The sequence below is a fragment of the Microchirus variegatus genome, assembly GCF_963457635.1.
Source record: "Microchirus variegatus genome assembly, chromosome: 7".
Classification (NCBI taxonomy): Eukaryota; Metazoa; Chordata; class Actinopteri; order Pleuronectiformes; family Soleidae; genus Microchirus; species Microchirus variegatus.
Genome location: NC_139808.1, coordinates 26,066,117 through 26,082,034, shown reverse-complemented (window position 1 = coordinate 26,082,034; position 15,918 = coordinate 26,066,117). Strand labels below are relative to the sequence as shown.

General features: G+C 39.3%; 2 protein-coding genes across 2 annotated transcripts; both read left to right on the top strand.

The window, feature by feature from the left end:
• Positions 1-3,678: 3,678 nt before the first annotated feature.
• On the top strand, positions 3,679-4,074 carry ucn3l (urocortin 3, like; the record flags this gene model as incomplete). The annotated part of the gene is made up of 1 exon (XM_083892011.1): positions 3,679-4,074. The coding sequence occupies one exon, from the start codon at positions 3,679-3,681 to the stop codon at positions 4,072-4,074; it is 396 nt and encodes a 131-aa protein (XP_083748137.1).
• Positions 4,075-9,631: 5,557 nt separating this feature from the next.
• On the top strand, positions 9,632-15,497 carry LOC310929287 (lipid transferase CIDEC-like; the record flags this gene model as incomplete). The annotated part of the gene is made up of 5 exons (XM_083892010.1): positions 9,632-9,672; positions 10,065-10,206; positions 12,127-12,276; positions 12,820-13,010; positions 15,287-15,497. 5 exons carry the CDS (start codon positions 9,632-9,634, stop codon positions 15,495-15,497), a joined length of 735 nt encoding a protein of 244 aa, XP_083748136.1.
• Positions 15,498-15,918: the final 421 nt, after the last annotated feature.

The window sequence follows — 15,918 nt, the reverse complement described above, 5'->3', positions numbered from 1 at the left end:
CACGTATTTCACGTGTATTTATCTTAGAATGATGTGCGTTCACACACATTTTGGACGAATTTAGTTGTATAAAAAACAGTTTAGAGTTTGTAATACACTATTGAAATTAAGTTATTGCTTTTTGGTCACTTTAAAGGGAATTAAGGTGAATGTACAATGTAGAAAAAAACATTGACTATAATATAATAATAGCATATAACGGGCAGTATAGGCATTGTTTACAGTGTAAACACCATAAAGGACTGCACATGAGATATTAAGTGAATCTAAGGGCTGCGAAAAATAAACTATTGTGTGTTGAGTGTTTCTCCCTAACAACCTTTTATTTTGAAATTATCTATTTATCCTTAATTTAGCCATGATGGCTGTATTCTTCTGGGGGAGTACAACAACAATTTGAGTTATAAAACTCACTCAGAGTATAAGCTAAGAAGCTTAAAGCTAAAAAGTAAGTAGCTAACTTATTTACTTTAAGCCAGCACCTGCTTACATGTGTTGTGATTTAACATCGTATCCACGTGCCGCCTTGCGTCACGTAACCGTGACGACGACGGCGTTGCTGGTACGACCCAGGACGTTTGTGTCGCGTGACTTCTCTGTGAACCCCGGGTTTGTTTTTATATCCGAGACGGCTCATGTTCCCGAGGGCCCCCCAGGGCCCGGCTATCGTAATCAGGCTGGACTTTTATTTATTATTCATCATATCATTAGTCAGATGAGGATTAATCCCGTGATGGGGCCGGACTGGAGGTGATTCAGGAAACGAGGTGCACTCTGTCTTGGTGAATCTCCCTCCTGAGCCTGACAGCCTCTTCCTCCTCTTCCTCCTCCTCGTTGTTCCTCCAGAGGGCTTTCTTTCTCTGTGGAGGCTCCTCAGTCTGACCTCCTCCTCCTCCTCTGTTCTGTAAATAGACAAACATGTCATCATACAATATGTCCCTTTAAGTGGCGTCTCATCCTCTGCAAGTACAAAGCACTTATTCAGATTATTACGTCGTTAATCACGCTCCATTTTTCCTCATTTAAACTCGGGGGAACTAATTCATGTCGCTTTTATTCTGATGATATTATTGTTGTTGTTAGTATTATTATTATTTCTATAATAATAGTAACAATTATATTATAATAATAATAAAGATATTATTAATAACAACAATATCATTATTATTATAATAATAACCCTTAGTGCTCACACTGTGCCCACAGGTGCACCCATTGGAATACTACACAACTCCTTATAAGGACATCCTGGGGGGGGGTGTGTTCATAGGTCGCATATTCAGGCTTTAAAAATACTTGGTTTTTGAGTCAGTGATCATTCATTTTATATTGCATGTTTAGTAGTTAAGTTTAAAAAAATAGCAATAATTATGCAGAAGTGACAAAAATAGACACGTTTTTCTTTTCTTTCTGTTCAAGTGAACTTTGAACTGTGAAGTATTTCACAAATTCAATGCGATTTTTTAACCCTTTTGAGTACTTTTTGCTCAGGTGTGTTTAAATATTTGGTGAAAATTACATTATTTTTTCATCAGAATGCCTAGATTGGGCTTAAAAAAAAGGATGTAAGACACTATTTATAGCCTCTGTATACACTGCCCCAGTGGTGTGGTACATTTAAGGCCTTTTCTTTCATTCAGAATTGTCTTGTTTTTGTTTGGATGGTGACGTAGGCTGCAGTTTGGCCTGTGGTGCTGACTATTTAATGAGGAAACGTGACGTTTTTGTTTGAACTTGAAGTGAAACTGGCCTTTAAAGCCACAGAAACGCCACGGTTTCATCACGAGGAGAAAGTTTTATTGCAGTTTTCTGGTACTTATCTTTAAAGTGGAGGTGATATAGGAGGGAGGGGGGGGGGGCACAATCCCAATTCATTACAGGCCAAATAACCCCTTGTTATTTTTAGAACGACGATAAGTGTGGAAGGGAAATGAGATGAAACGAGGGGCGGTGCGATGAAGTGTGGAGATGCGAGCGATAAACGCACGGAGAGTGGAAACGAGGAGCTCGTGTCACAACAAAAGGCTGATGTGGCTGCAGACAAAGTCAGAGCAGAGCAAGCGGCGGGCGAGGGAGCGTGCACTTGAACATCCGGACGTGCAGCACACGGGTCGCTCTCGAAGAAGAAGAAGAAGAAGAAGCTGAGAGACGAGAAGATCCGGCATCACAGGACAGTGTGAGGACGTCCAGAGGAAGAAGAAGAAGGAGAAAGTGCCTCAAGGTGGTGACACTGAGTGAGTCTGGATGATACAATGCATCATTTTATAAGAGAATTTATTACTGTAGTTCATTATCATATTATCTGTGTCATGATTTTAAAGTTTTTATACAAAATGCTTTTGTGTGTAAACACATTTATGCTCAGTTAATCTCAACGTCGACACAGATTGTCTGTTGTCTGAGATTGTCCTTCACTCATGCTGCTATTATACATATATCCAACCCATATCTGCTCATATATGAGAAAAGAATGTACTGTGAAAATCTGAGTTTAAGATTTTAAGTTATGGATTTATTCTCATCCATGATGCATAAATTACCAATTATATAATAATTTAAATAGTTTATCAAGTACTTTTTGGTGTAGACATACAATAATATGTACAATAATACAAACACTGTGCAGCACATGCCTATAGTTTACACAGATTGGTATAAATGGTAGTTTTTGTCTAATTTTATTCCTACTGTATTTTTCTGTTCTTCATTAATTTTATCACTCTTTTTCCCTTTTTTATTGCTTATTGTGATCCTTTTTATATTTGTATTATACCTCGGACCACTTTGCTCCTATAATAAGTAAATTTACCCAATGTGGGTGTAATCTAATGTCGTCTAATCTAACCTAATGGTCGATATTATTATAATAATAATAATAACCTGCATCAGCCAATTATTACCTGTTCTTTTTACATGATTTTTTTAAAATTAAAATATACAAGTGCACTGCAGAGCAAACACAACCATACATGTTGTTCAATCAATGTTTACTTGTGCATTCATTATTAATCAACAACAAATTAATTAATCAATTAATTAATTAAATTAATTAATTATCAGCAGAGGATTTATCATCTTCTTTGATTTTTATATTTATTTAATGAATTAATTAATTTATTTATTTATTAATGTTATATTATTTATATAAATTATAATCTTTATTTAATTATTTATTTAATTAATGCATTTATTTATTTAATTTATTAATGTATGTATTTATTTAATTAATTTTATTAATGTATTTATTTATTTATTTAATTAATTTTATTAATTAATGTATTTAGTTATTTAATAAATACATATATTTATTTATTAGTTTATCTATATATTGATTCTTTTAATTAATAAATAAATAATTTTATTAGAGTGTACATATTTCTTTCTTTTATTTTTGTGCTTTTTTAAAAATTAATGATTAATTTATTCTTATATATTTTTAAGCGTGTGCAGACCTTCTGGATAATATGGGTTGTTTTTAAGTGTCTTGATGACCTTTGACTTTCAGCATTAACGACAGTTTCCTATATGAAATTAATAAAGAATCATAATATTGAAGAGACTTCCTTTAGTCGAGAAGTAAAAACAATTCCTGCTGGACGTGGTCACTGAGCCACAGTTATGTCCCAGTTGTGAAACAGTGACCTTCTCTCTGTCCTCTCCCTGCAGACAGTCTGAACCATGACCACGAGTGTTCGCCTGTGCGTCTGTCTGCCTCTGCTGCTGCTGCTGCTCCTGCGTTGCGCCCACAGCAGTGACGCCGCCTCCGCCCTCTCCAACCTGGACGAGGACACGCAGAGGGAGGTGCTGGCTGTCGACGTCCTCAGCCGCAGCGGCGTGCTCGACTCGCTGCTGCGCTCCGAGCATCGCACCGTGCTCAGGCGAGCGCGCACCCAGCGTCCGGCCGCCTCCCTGGTGCCGAAGAGGGCCCAGCAGGGGGGTTCCCGCTTCGCCTTGTCCCTGGACGTCCCCACGAGCATCCTCAGCGTCCTCATAGACCTGGCCAAGAACCAGGACATGAGGACCAAGGCTGCGGCCAACGCGGAACTCATGGCACGAATAGGCAAGAGGAAATGACCCCTGACCCCTGAGGAGTTGACACGACGTGGCACCAGGGAAACTGGTCAGGAACGGTTAGTTTGGGTACCAGTATCTGTCTGTTTAGAGATTAGATCTGCTTTACTTTTATACTTTAACTCATTTATCATCCAAGGACGCTGTCGATGAAGCAGGTCTTTTGACCTGGGGCTCAGAAACTCTTGTTGTTGTGCATGTGTAATCTTGATTTCGAAGGAGAAAAAAATAAAAATAAAACTTGACGTGATACCCATTTAATTTTCCTCCTCCCTCCCCTCCTCAAGTCTTAATTCATTCCACTATCATATCATGCATGCTGACGATGATTACAGGCATCATGAATGAATGAATGAATGGGTGAGAGCCAGATGAGCCTGCGTCACCCACGCCGCGACCTGATGTGCGATAGCGGCAAGGACAAAGACGGCGACAGGAAATTGACCTCTGAAGTAGAAACAAACCCTTTCTCTGCACCTTTGCTCGCACGGTACTCTGTAAATTTGGCAAAGGAGTCGCAGCTATTTGAGGTGCGGATGCTTTATCCGACTAATTTGTATGTGTGTGTGTGTGTGTGTGTGTGTGTGTGATTCATAGATTCAGAGAGAAGCTGCTTCATACACTCGCGCTCATGACCTTGACTTAGTTCATGCCTCACTTACGGCTGCTTTAATAACAGAGGCAGAGATTACACAAATGAACTCAGACATCGACCGATTCCACACAGTGTTTCCAGGAATAACGCACTAATGTTCTTCTTCATAAAGCAAAACAAAGTATAATATAATACAGAGGTGTCAAACGTACGGCCCGGGGGGGCCAGAACTGGCCCGCCAGAGGGTTCGATCGGGCCACAAAGGATGAATTTGTCACTTTTTTACAATATTTTTCACTTTCGGATACCTGTGACTAAATGTCTGTGCCTTTATAGATGCAGTGTGATGTGTACATAGTAAGTGAAATTGCACGTGCAGTTAAAAAGACTTCATAAAGTTTTTGTAGTTCATAGGTTATTATGCTATTATTTTACTGGTCCGGCCCACTTCAGATCAAATTGTGCTGTTTGTGGCCCCTGAACAAAAATGAATTTGACACCCCTGATATAATACATAATAATTACGGAAGCGTATTGCATTCACTTTAAAAAAAACATAATTTTTTTTTCTGTTTTTCAGACTAATTTTTTCCTGTTTTTCAAAGTAATTATATTTTCTCATTTTTAGCATGCAGGAAATCAGGAGCTGTTGGTCGGCTGCTGCTTTGTTTGGTGACTTTATGTCGCTTATTTAGCTCCAAATGAAGGATTTCAAACACACAAGTCACAAAATAACACATTTAATCTCAATAAAGGAGGCAACAGTGGGTCAGTTACTGCTGTTTGCCTTGACGTAAAATCAGAGATTTTCTCTATGGGGTTTGGTGTAGGAGCAGTTTGTAGTTTGTCCACCAGGTGTCCTCGTTGTTCCTCTTTTGAGCTGTAAGATTTACATCGTTTTCTATTTTATGAACAGTTTAGCTGAAGCCGGCCCTATATTCACTTTATTTCTTAATTTAACTTAATTTCTTTTGAATTAATTACGTTTAATAAAGTGGACCCGACTGTGTTTAAATGTTGTTGTTAAAGCCCGGAAACGTAGCAGACAAAACCCGGAAACGTAGCAGACAAAATGGCGCCGTGTCCTTAATCAGTGGACCCAGGTGTTGTTAATTAAACAGCGGCGTTAACCTGGAGTCACGTATTCGACAGAGACACGGAGGAAAAGTAAGTTTATACATTTTACTCTATATTTACGCGTCAAATCTCACTTTTGTTCGTTCATTTATCAAACAGTGGTGTGATTTTTCCACCCTCGTCGTGTTTGTGTTGAGTCAACGTTCATTTTCAGTGGTTTGTGCTTGGTATTCATCATAAAATGCTGTGTTTAGGGCCTGGTACATAGGTTTTTACTGTCTCATAGTTGCATAACATAGTTTATGTCATTATTGCCTTCTTTTAAAATGTTAAAATCCGTAAAACATTGTGTTGTTGAATTCATGGGATTTATAATTGGATTAGGTTTGATATTCCCTCATTTTTTTTAATATACATATTTCACATTTCACCTAATTACTTAATTTTTACTCAATTTAAAGTTTTGCATTTAGGTTTCAATTTTAAAAACGATTGATTCATTTTGAAAAAGTTACTTTCCAGATAACCTTTGTGTGTAGAGCTGCAACTAACGATTATTTTCGTAATGGATTAATCTGTAGATTATTTTCTCGATTAATCGATGAATCGGTTGGTCCATAGAAAGTCAGAAAATGTTAAAAAACGTTGATCAGTGTTTGTCAAACCTGAAAATGACGATGTTTTTTGTCCATAAACCAAAAGAATTCAGTTTTAATGATTTCTTTATGTGGAGCAAAGGAATGAAGAAAATATTCACATTTAAGAAGCTAAAACAATCAGAAATCTTGTTTTAATCATGAAAAATGCTTCAAACCGATTATCGATTATCAAAATAGTTGGCGATTTATTTAGTAATTGGTTTCAGCTCTATTCGTGTGAATGAATTATTGCGCAATTTGTGAAATATTTTTGGAGGAAATGGTAATTAATATTATATGTGCTTGATTAATTAAGATTTTCATGGGCCGCAGGCAATTTTCAGAATTTTAAATTGGGCCTTGTCCTACTTACAATATGTTTGGGATTATCTGATCTAATCACACCATATAAGGGCAATTTAGGGCTGTAACCAACTATAATTTTCATAATTGATTAGTTTTTGGATTAATAATTTTTGGTCCATAAATGTTGTTTGCTGTTTCCTTGAGATTTTGATGTTTGCCAATGTCTTGTTTTGTCCACGAACCAAAAGGGATCACTGTTAAGGATTTCTTTGTTATATTGAGCAAACAAACCAGAAATATTCACATTTTCCACAGTGTTGTAACGTTCCTGAATCTGCTAAGCTGCTCAGCACAACCAAAGTGTAAACTTTAAAAACTCACAGACAATGTGGTGAAATACAGCCGCCGGCAATGTCATGTGAATTATTTAAAACCGAAGCCGTGGGACTGTGGAGTCTGTTTTTAAGTGTGTTGTGCCCTTGAGCAGGGCAGTGATTTGTGGCACATCTGATCCACTCCATGGACACCGAGTCATCTTCACTCATTCAACCCTCGGGTGGATTTAAATTAATCATTTGGTTTGATTGTGGTCTTAAATAAAAAGGAAAGGAGCCACTTTGCTCTTAACTCCTGCTTTTGTTTTTTATGTTAAAGGTCGTAGCCGTGAGTTTTCCCCCTCCCTGAACGGCAGACGTGAAGTTTAACCTTTGCCACGCAATTTCCATATCACTCCCTGGGTTGTGACTGACGTACAGGTGAGGTGACGAAGAAGCTTTGTCATGTGCAAAAATGACGTAGTGACTTCAGGGAGTTGCACCATGCTTGTGTCATCCTTTAATTGTATGTAAGATAACGTACTGAACGTCACTGTTGATCGATGATAAAACAGTGGGGATTTTCACTCATTCTCTCGTTTGTATTGATGTATGACCCTAACTGAGCAGAATAGACAAGGTACCTTTTTAAGTTAAATGCTCTTTAATTAAAATAAGGTTATATAAAATAAATAAACACGTGCATATAAACAGCTTTACTCACTTTTTAACAGAATTATTTAGAGCAGTACAATCCAGGCTGAACAAGAGAACCTTGTGTTATCTTCAAAGACTTGACTCACCCCATTAAATAAAACTCTCATGTAAAATGTACACACTATGTGCTTCTCAAAAATGGTTAATGTGGATTATCCGTATAGACGCTGCCATCTTGTTTTCATACGTTGAACTATTGCTATTAAAAATGTTGATTTCTCCAAATGTCGACCTAATTAGAAACAAAATTCGGCAGTGAGTACTAGGTAGAGAACAAGTACTCTATGTGAACTGAGCTCCAGAATGGTTATTTGAAGGAATATTTTATGGTATTAAAACTAGGGGTGCAGCTATCGAATATTTTTGTAATCCATTATTCAAACAATTATTTTTTTTTTAATTTTAATTACATAATTAATTGAATTTTAAAGGTGCCATATGTAAGAATGTGACCAAAAACGGTTACTACATGCAAATTCAAAATACGGAGGTCTTTTAGGTTTTGTTTTCTTACGTAACTGGCAACCTGAGGTCGGCAGCTGAGACTCTACTAACTGCAATGATTGGTAGACGGCGGTAGGTGGCGCCACATGCCAAAACATGATTTCAAAACATAAGGTGAGTTCAGTTTGTTATATGAACATTATTCCTGAGTCTCTGACATATTAGGAGGATTTTATAGCCAGTTGCTTTAGATTTATTACATAATGCACCTTTAACTAATTATTATTATTATTGAACAATCGAGGACGCAAAAAAAAAATCCTAGAGGAATAATTGGTACTCGATTACGAAAATATTCGGTAGCTACAGCCCTAGTAAGCTACATTTAATCAGCTAAAATCAGTGTTTACGCTAGCGTGTGCCGGAAGCGTTAGCAACGGTTTCACTCTCCGTCTCTGCCATCACGCCAGCTGAAATCCGGATGTGTGGCGTGCGTCTGCTAAAACGGTCCGTGTGGAACAACGATACCCGAGCTAAACAAGGCCGCGCATGATGGGAATTAAACGCATTTCTTTGAGGAATGTTTGTTATCGAGTTACTCGAGTGATCGTTGCAGCCCTAATTGGAACTAAAAACGTACAAAACAACATTTCCAGGGGGTACAAAAGGCAAACCTAATAAACTCTGTCTGCATAAGTCTGTGGTGTAAGATTATATTCACAGTATTCTCTCAGGAGTCGACAGACTTTTCTGACTGGAAACTAGAGTTTCTCTCTTCGCTGCTGGTCAACTGCTGCCCAGTTTGATAAGTGTGTCACGGGGGTGAATCTGTACAAATGATGTCAAATTCTGATGTAAAGAAACAATATATATAGAACTTGCTAAAGGAGGCAGCAGTGGATCAAGACCTACTGTGTGCTTTGATGTAAAATGGCTTGTTTTCTCTATGGTGCATGGAGTGAGCGGTTTACATAAACCACAGTTTCTACTTGGAAAAGGCCGTCTAATAGTGAGACACCATGCTCTGTTTGGTCTTTACCAAGTGGATAAAATTCGGCAGCCGTCGTCGGTACCTCCATATAACCAGACCATCTTGTATCCAAGTAGACTGTAGGGGATTGACAGCAGAGGGTTATTGTGAGACGGTGCGAGTGTTGCTCAATATACTGTAGCTTGTAACCAGCGGAAGAGTCATCAGCACAAAGTTCAGGGACTGAGTGAATCGGCAACAAAACAGCTCAGCGTTTGTCATCATGAGTGGTTAGTGGTGAAAACAGTCTGGAGCTGCGTTTCAGGAACACACAACGCCTCATGTGAAGGATAGCTGTCAAACAAGGTCTGAACAAGTTCCTCCTTTTTTGAAGCTCTTAAGTCTCCGGGACGAGTACGAGAGATGAAATCGTTACTTTGAAAAGTTAAAGTCTTGCTGTTAACTGATATTTCTTCTAATCACAGGTGAAATTGCCGTCATGAACTCTCTCAGCCTTTTGACGCCGTCTTCCCTCTCAAAGTAAGAGCTCTATCGACATTTGCTTTATAGCAAGGGTGCCAAAAATAAATGCTTATTGGTATTTAATTTTGTTGTATTTTATTCACATGCAAGCAAGTACTGGGATTCCAGGTTCTTTAATTGATATTCTGTAAGGTTTAATAACTTTGCACTGTATGCTTCTGTCACAAAACGTCTTTTTTCTGTAAGGGGCTTCCATTACGTTACGTAAATTTATATCATCTCAAGCTGACAAACTTGAGAAAATGCTGCTCTTTTTAACTTTCTACTACTTCACAATACCGGTAATACTGCGATGCAGGGAAACGAGACATTCGTATAGCCCCTAATAAACATTGATATTGTGTTTCCAGTCTATTATTATTATATTTTTTTGTTGTTTCCTGTCTCAGGTGTGTGTCAGCCAGCGCCTCCATGACCCAGCAGCTCCTGTCGGGTCTGTCTGTGCGAAACAAGTCCTTCAGAGTCACAAACGCTGACCGCAGTGTGAAGAAAGGCATCATCGCCGACTCGCTGGAGAGCCTCATAAACAAGGTGAGGAGCGAAGGATGAAGCCGGGACACCGGACACCATCGGCGTATAGATGTAGTTAGTGATTACCACAGCGGTGTTTGTGACTCACTCACTCCTTCACGGTTAGTCACAATCCCTGTGGTGTCTAAAGTTCACAAGACCTCAAGTTTCTTTCTGTGATATTAAGAAATCAGTGCAGCTGATTTTTCTTGTAGTTCTCCTTTCCATAGTCTGTGTCCAATCTGCGTTTTTGTCTGCAGTTGAATATTTTGAACAAAAACAATGTATACAACTAAATATTAAAGGTGCCGTATGTAAGAATGTGGCCAAAAACAGTTACTACATTCAAATTCAAAATAACAAGGTCTTTTAGGTTTCGTTTTCTGACGTAACTGGCAACCTGTGGTTGCTCGGCAAATGAGACTCTACTGGCTGCAATGATTGGTAGACGGCGGTAGGTGGCGCCACATGCAAAAACATGATTTCAAAACATAAGCATGATTTGCAGTCTGCAAACGATTTTTTTTATGCAAATATTTTGTCTGTACTGTTGTTGGTGAATTCAGTTTGTTATATGAACATTATTCCTGAGTCTCTGTGACATTAGGAGGATTTTATGGCCAGTTGCTTTAGATTTATTACATAATGCACCTTTAAATACATGAAACAAGTGATCAAAAACATGACCTAGTCTTCATTTTATAGAGAAACATGCCTGAAGTGTTTATCCCGTGTCTGAGAGTCTGGTCTCACGACCTGCGTCTCTTTACTCACCGGCCATTTTATTAGGTACAGGGCATCTAATAGAGGTACAGGAGAAGCATTACATGTGGTGTTCTGCCCTTGGAAAACATCTGCTTCAGGGTTTGAAGTGTTCAGAGATGATCTTCTGCAGACTGTAGCTGTAAATCAGGAGCAGCTACGGTTGCCTTTTGAACCAGTTTGGTTATTCTGTTCTCTTTTTCGGACCAACTATAGAGATGGTTGTGTATTGAGTAAGTATGGAATTTAATTTGAGTAATTTCCAGGTCTGGATAAGTATGGAAAAATGGTGTCGTTTCCAGACCATTATCTCACTTACTAAAATTAAATATTAATATATACAAATCAAAACAAGTTACTAGCCTAACATAGCCTACCTGTAGATGATATGAAACTAATACATATCATGGCTGTAGAATGTGTCGAGTTGCTTGCATGGTTACTGTTACTGACTGTGATTCTCAGTTATTTGTTATTTTCCATACGTGTCGTCGAGCCAGATGCCTGTTGTAGGCAGAGACAGTGCCATGGGTCGAGGCAAGTTTGAGGGCTGGCTTCATGAAAAATTAGTGATAAGAAGCATCTAACAGTTGGTATTCAGATGTTTTAATATTGACTGAAAAATCCTCAGAAGTCTGGAAAAGTATGGAATTTTGAAATGGAAAATGTCTATGAATCCTGTGTGTAGGATAATCCTTGTTGAGCTGTAGTTTCTGAAAAACTCTGCTTGGTTTGATCTTTAGCAGGTTAACTCGATCATGTCTACATGCACTGAATTTATTAGATAGTAGAACACATGTACCTAATAAAGTGGCCTGACAATGTAAGATGGTTGAGAAGATTAACTTTTTATATTTAACCAGGGAAATCCCAGTGAGATTAAAAACCTCTCTTTCAAGGGAGTCTGGCCAAGATAGGATGGCAGCAAATACAAAACACATTTGCACATTTACACACTTAAAACACAAACGGAAAACAAATACAGATTAATTTCAAGCACAAGATTCCCCTTTGCGCTTGAATATTAGCTTTAGTTTCTTTAACTCCTGGTTTCTCACCACTGTCTGGACCCTGCCTCCACGTCTTCTTCATTGTCTGATCTGTTGGGTTTGTTTCTTTTCTATGAAGTGCAAGTTTGTTATTATTATTAATAAAAACATTATGTGCGTGTCCTCTCAGGCGAGCGTCTCTCTGAACGTGACCTGCGTGGGTTCCTTGGTGCTGGACGAGGACGGCACAGACGTGGAGACGCAGGAGTTCTACGAGACGCTGCACGACAACACGGTCGTCATGCTGCTGGACATGTGCGAGAAGTGGACCCCACATCCTGTACGACTCTTTCCACATTAGCCGCCGGGTGGCACTGTTGCTCAGTTGCTTCACTGCACGACACAGTGGGAAGTTCAACATATGGAGTGTTTTTTTTTTTTGTTTAATCCTGCACGTCAGTGATTGTTCAGTGACGCACATGAAAGAAAAGAAATATGAATATGGATGTCGCATCAATTTTATTCAGAGGAATCCAATAGCGGGCAAATATTTTTGAATAGGCGAGTAATGCGTCTATTACCATGTTGCAGACTAACACAAGTGATCACAATAATCTGTGGAAGAAGAATGAAAGGCTGCGTTTTGAATATGAATCGGACTCGGTTGTGTCATCAAATATGAGTCATGTTCACCCGAAAGCAATTAATTTCCATAGAAATTGATTTGTACACTCGCAAATGTTTACTCTGGTGACCTTACAGCGACCCCGGCAGGTGGTCATTAGCGCTCTCTTTGAAGGACGTCGTCAAGCGTGCGGTTTAGGACCCGGTTTACTGTCGCGCACACACCTGACTGGTGTTTCTCCCTCTCTCTCGCATACAGAACTCTCCGCCCAAAGGTCATGTCTGCGAGCACAGGCCGCTGCAGCGGACAGATCTGGCCAAGGTGACCTTTGACCTCTTCAAAAATAACCCCAAGGACTTCATCGGCTGCCTCAACATGAAGGCGACGCTCTACGGCGTTTACACCATGTCCTACGAGATACAGTGCTACGCTGCCAAGAGGATGCTCAAGTGAGTAACGTTGTTTTTTTTTGTGTTTAAATATACACTACTTTAACGCACGTCATGTTTACGTGCCGCTGCACCGGAGTCCAGGCACCATTTACCAGTTCTCTCCGTTTAGTGCCGTTAGCACGCCTACAGCGGAACTGGAGAGGTCTGTTTATTAAAGGAAAAGAGCAGCGCTACAAATAACCAGCATACCTGTGTACTGCGTTTGTGTGCCTCTGTTTTTAAAGTTTAGCGTTACTTTAGAGACTCATTTTAACAATCGGGAGTCCCGCAAACATGACGTCACACGCTTCTTTTTTCCGGTCAGTTGTCATGAAAGCACGCCATGTGTTAATGTGCATTAACATTGAATCGGTTCGAAGCTTTTTCATGATTAAGTCAAGATTTCTATTTGTTTCAGCTTCTTAAATATTATTCTATAAATATTTTCTTTGTTTCTTTGCTCCATATAACAAAGAAATCATTAAAACTGAATCAGTTTGAAGAACAATGAGCGAGTAAAGTTAAGCAAAGAGAGCAAATAATGCGCCTGGGAAAGATCTGTTTCACCAAAGATGATTACAAAAGACCGTCTTTGACCAAAATCCCATGAAGGACAATCGCTTGTCCACATGCAGAGCTGTGTTGGCACATTTGGTCCTTGAATTTAAAGGTCCTGGAAAAGTCCTTGAATTTGATGTCAACCAAGGTGTGGGAACCCTGGTGCACATGTAAGATGGTAAGTTTTAAGCCTTGCTGTAGCTTCTTAAATGTTGAATATTTTCTTTATTTATTTGCTCCACATAACAAAAATCATTAAAATTCAATAATTTTGGGTTTTGGACAAAACGAGACATTTGAATACATCTTCATTTACAGGTTTGACAAACACCGATTAACGTATATTTTATGGACCAAAGACTCATCGGGAAAATAATCGACCGTATGAAAATAATCGCTACTTGCAGCTCTATTATTTATCTGTATTTCTTTGATGACTTTACTGAAGAGTTCTTTTAGTAGTAGTTGCTGCACTGATATGAATTTTAATGAGTTTCTAATCCAGCAATTCACCTCTTTGTGATTCAGAACTCCCACAAACGATCGATTTTAATGTTTTTTTTGGGTCCATTTCCAATTGCGTCTCAGCTGCTTTAATAACGTTTCCACACCAGCTACAGTCTTCTGTGCACAACCCCTAAAAACAAAAATAAAGTAGAGCATTACACAAAGCTGTACTGTGTGTGTATACACTCGTGTGGGTGGAACAGGAGAGAAACCAAAGGTTAGATTACAGAGATTCATCTTTTTTTGGAGGAGTTAAGTCATTACTGCTGAGATCTGCTGCGGCATTTAGCTTTTTTAGCTTTGTGTGAGAGAAGATTGCATTTCACGTACTTGTCAAATAAGAGGCTTTTGTGCTTGCACCACAGCTCGTATATCGCTGAAAACTATATTTCAGCCATTTACTACTAATACCTTCACCTGCCATGGCTATTTCTGATGCGATTTTAAACTGTTCACTTTCCCGCACCAAATTCCATAGAGAAAATCAGCGTTTTTAGCTCATGGTGAACACGGGCGCTGCTGCTCTGCTGCTGCCTCGTTTGCAAAGTTTGTCACTTCACCCGAATTAAAATGATGGATTCCAAACACAGAAGTTGGAAAATAACACATTGGAACTTAAAAACAGTGCAACCGTGGCTCAACAACGCCAATGTGCGGTGACGTAAAATCACTTCTTTTCTCTATGGGATTTGGTGCAGGGACATTTTGAAACACCTGGATTATGCTCATTTTGACCCTCTAAAGCATGTTTCAAACTCGAGGCCTGGGGACCAGATGTGGCCCGCCAGGTAATTTTATGTGGCCCGCGAGTGATTAATTGGTCTTAAAAATCTGTATTAAAATAGGTCTATGCTGCTTTAACCTGCATTGACCATAAACGACATTTCCCACAATGCATGGCGATTGTGTTACCCGCAAAGTGACGGAATCCTGCCACTAGATAGCAGTGTATCATTGCATACGCATCATCGTTTGTCAAGAAACACCGGTTTACATCTATAATGCATCATATTTGTAACTTGTATAAGTAACAAATACAGAAAGTTATTTATCAAATATGTTATGGAGTAGTTGACTTTATTTTACATTATATTTGGTTACATTTATTCTGTATGACAGTTACATCATGGCCCTTTGAGGGTAACCATTATGCTGATGTGGCCCTCAGTGAAAGTGAGTTTGACACCCCTGGTCTAAAGCTCTCCCCTCTCTCTGCGCTGTTCTTCCAGGGAGGCTCTGCGGTGGACCGTCTTCTCCATGCAGGCCACAGGTCACATCCTGCTCGGCTCCTCCTGCTACATCGAGCAGCTGCTGGACGAGGCGGAGGAGGAGATGATGGAGGTGGACGTGGAGGTGGACCAGCGAGCGGAGAAGAAGCTGGCGCTGCCGCAGAGAGGCAGGATGAGGCAGCTGCAGACCATGCTGCTGGGAAACCGATGATGGACTCCAGGTGAAGACGGTACGGATTTAGTGCACAGACGAAACGGGTGAATCCCACCTGACGATGATGTCACCGTTTCCTGTTGAGTGTGGAGACATCACACAGAACTCATTGACTCTCCTTCCTGCTCTGTTACATGTGTATTTAAAAAAAAAAGTACACAACCAACTTTTAATCACTGTCACTTTCTTTTTTCCTTTAGAGGTGAATAAATAAAAAAAAAGTTTTATTATCCACTCCTCGAAGTTCATTTAAAGGTCAAACGTGCCTCCTAAATGTTACTCGCTGATCCTTTAAAGCTCCACTGACGAACTCTTCCCTCCCTGAAGAATTCAGAGAATCTGCAAAAAAACACTCCCTTGCACAGATACATGATCTTACACAAAGTGTAAAACTCCTTAACTTTTCTCTTCAGCAACA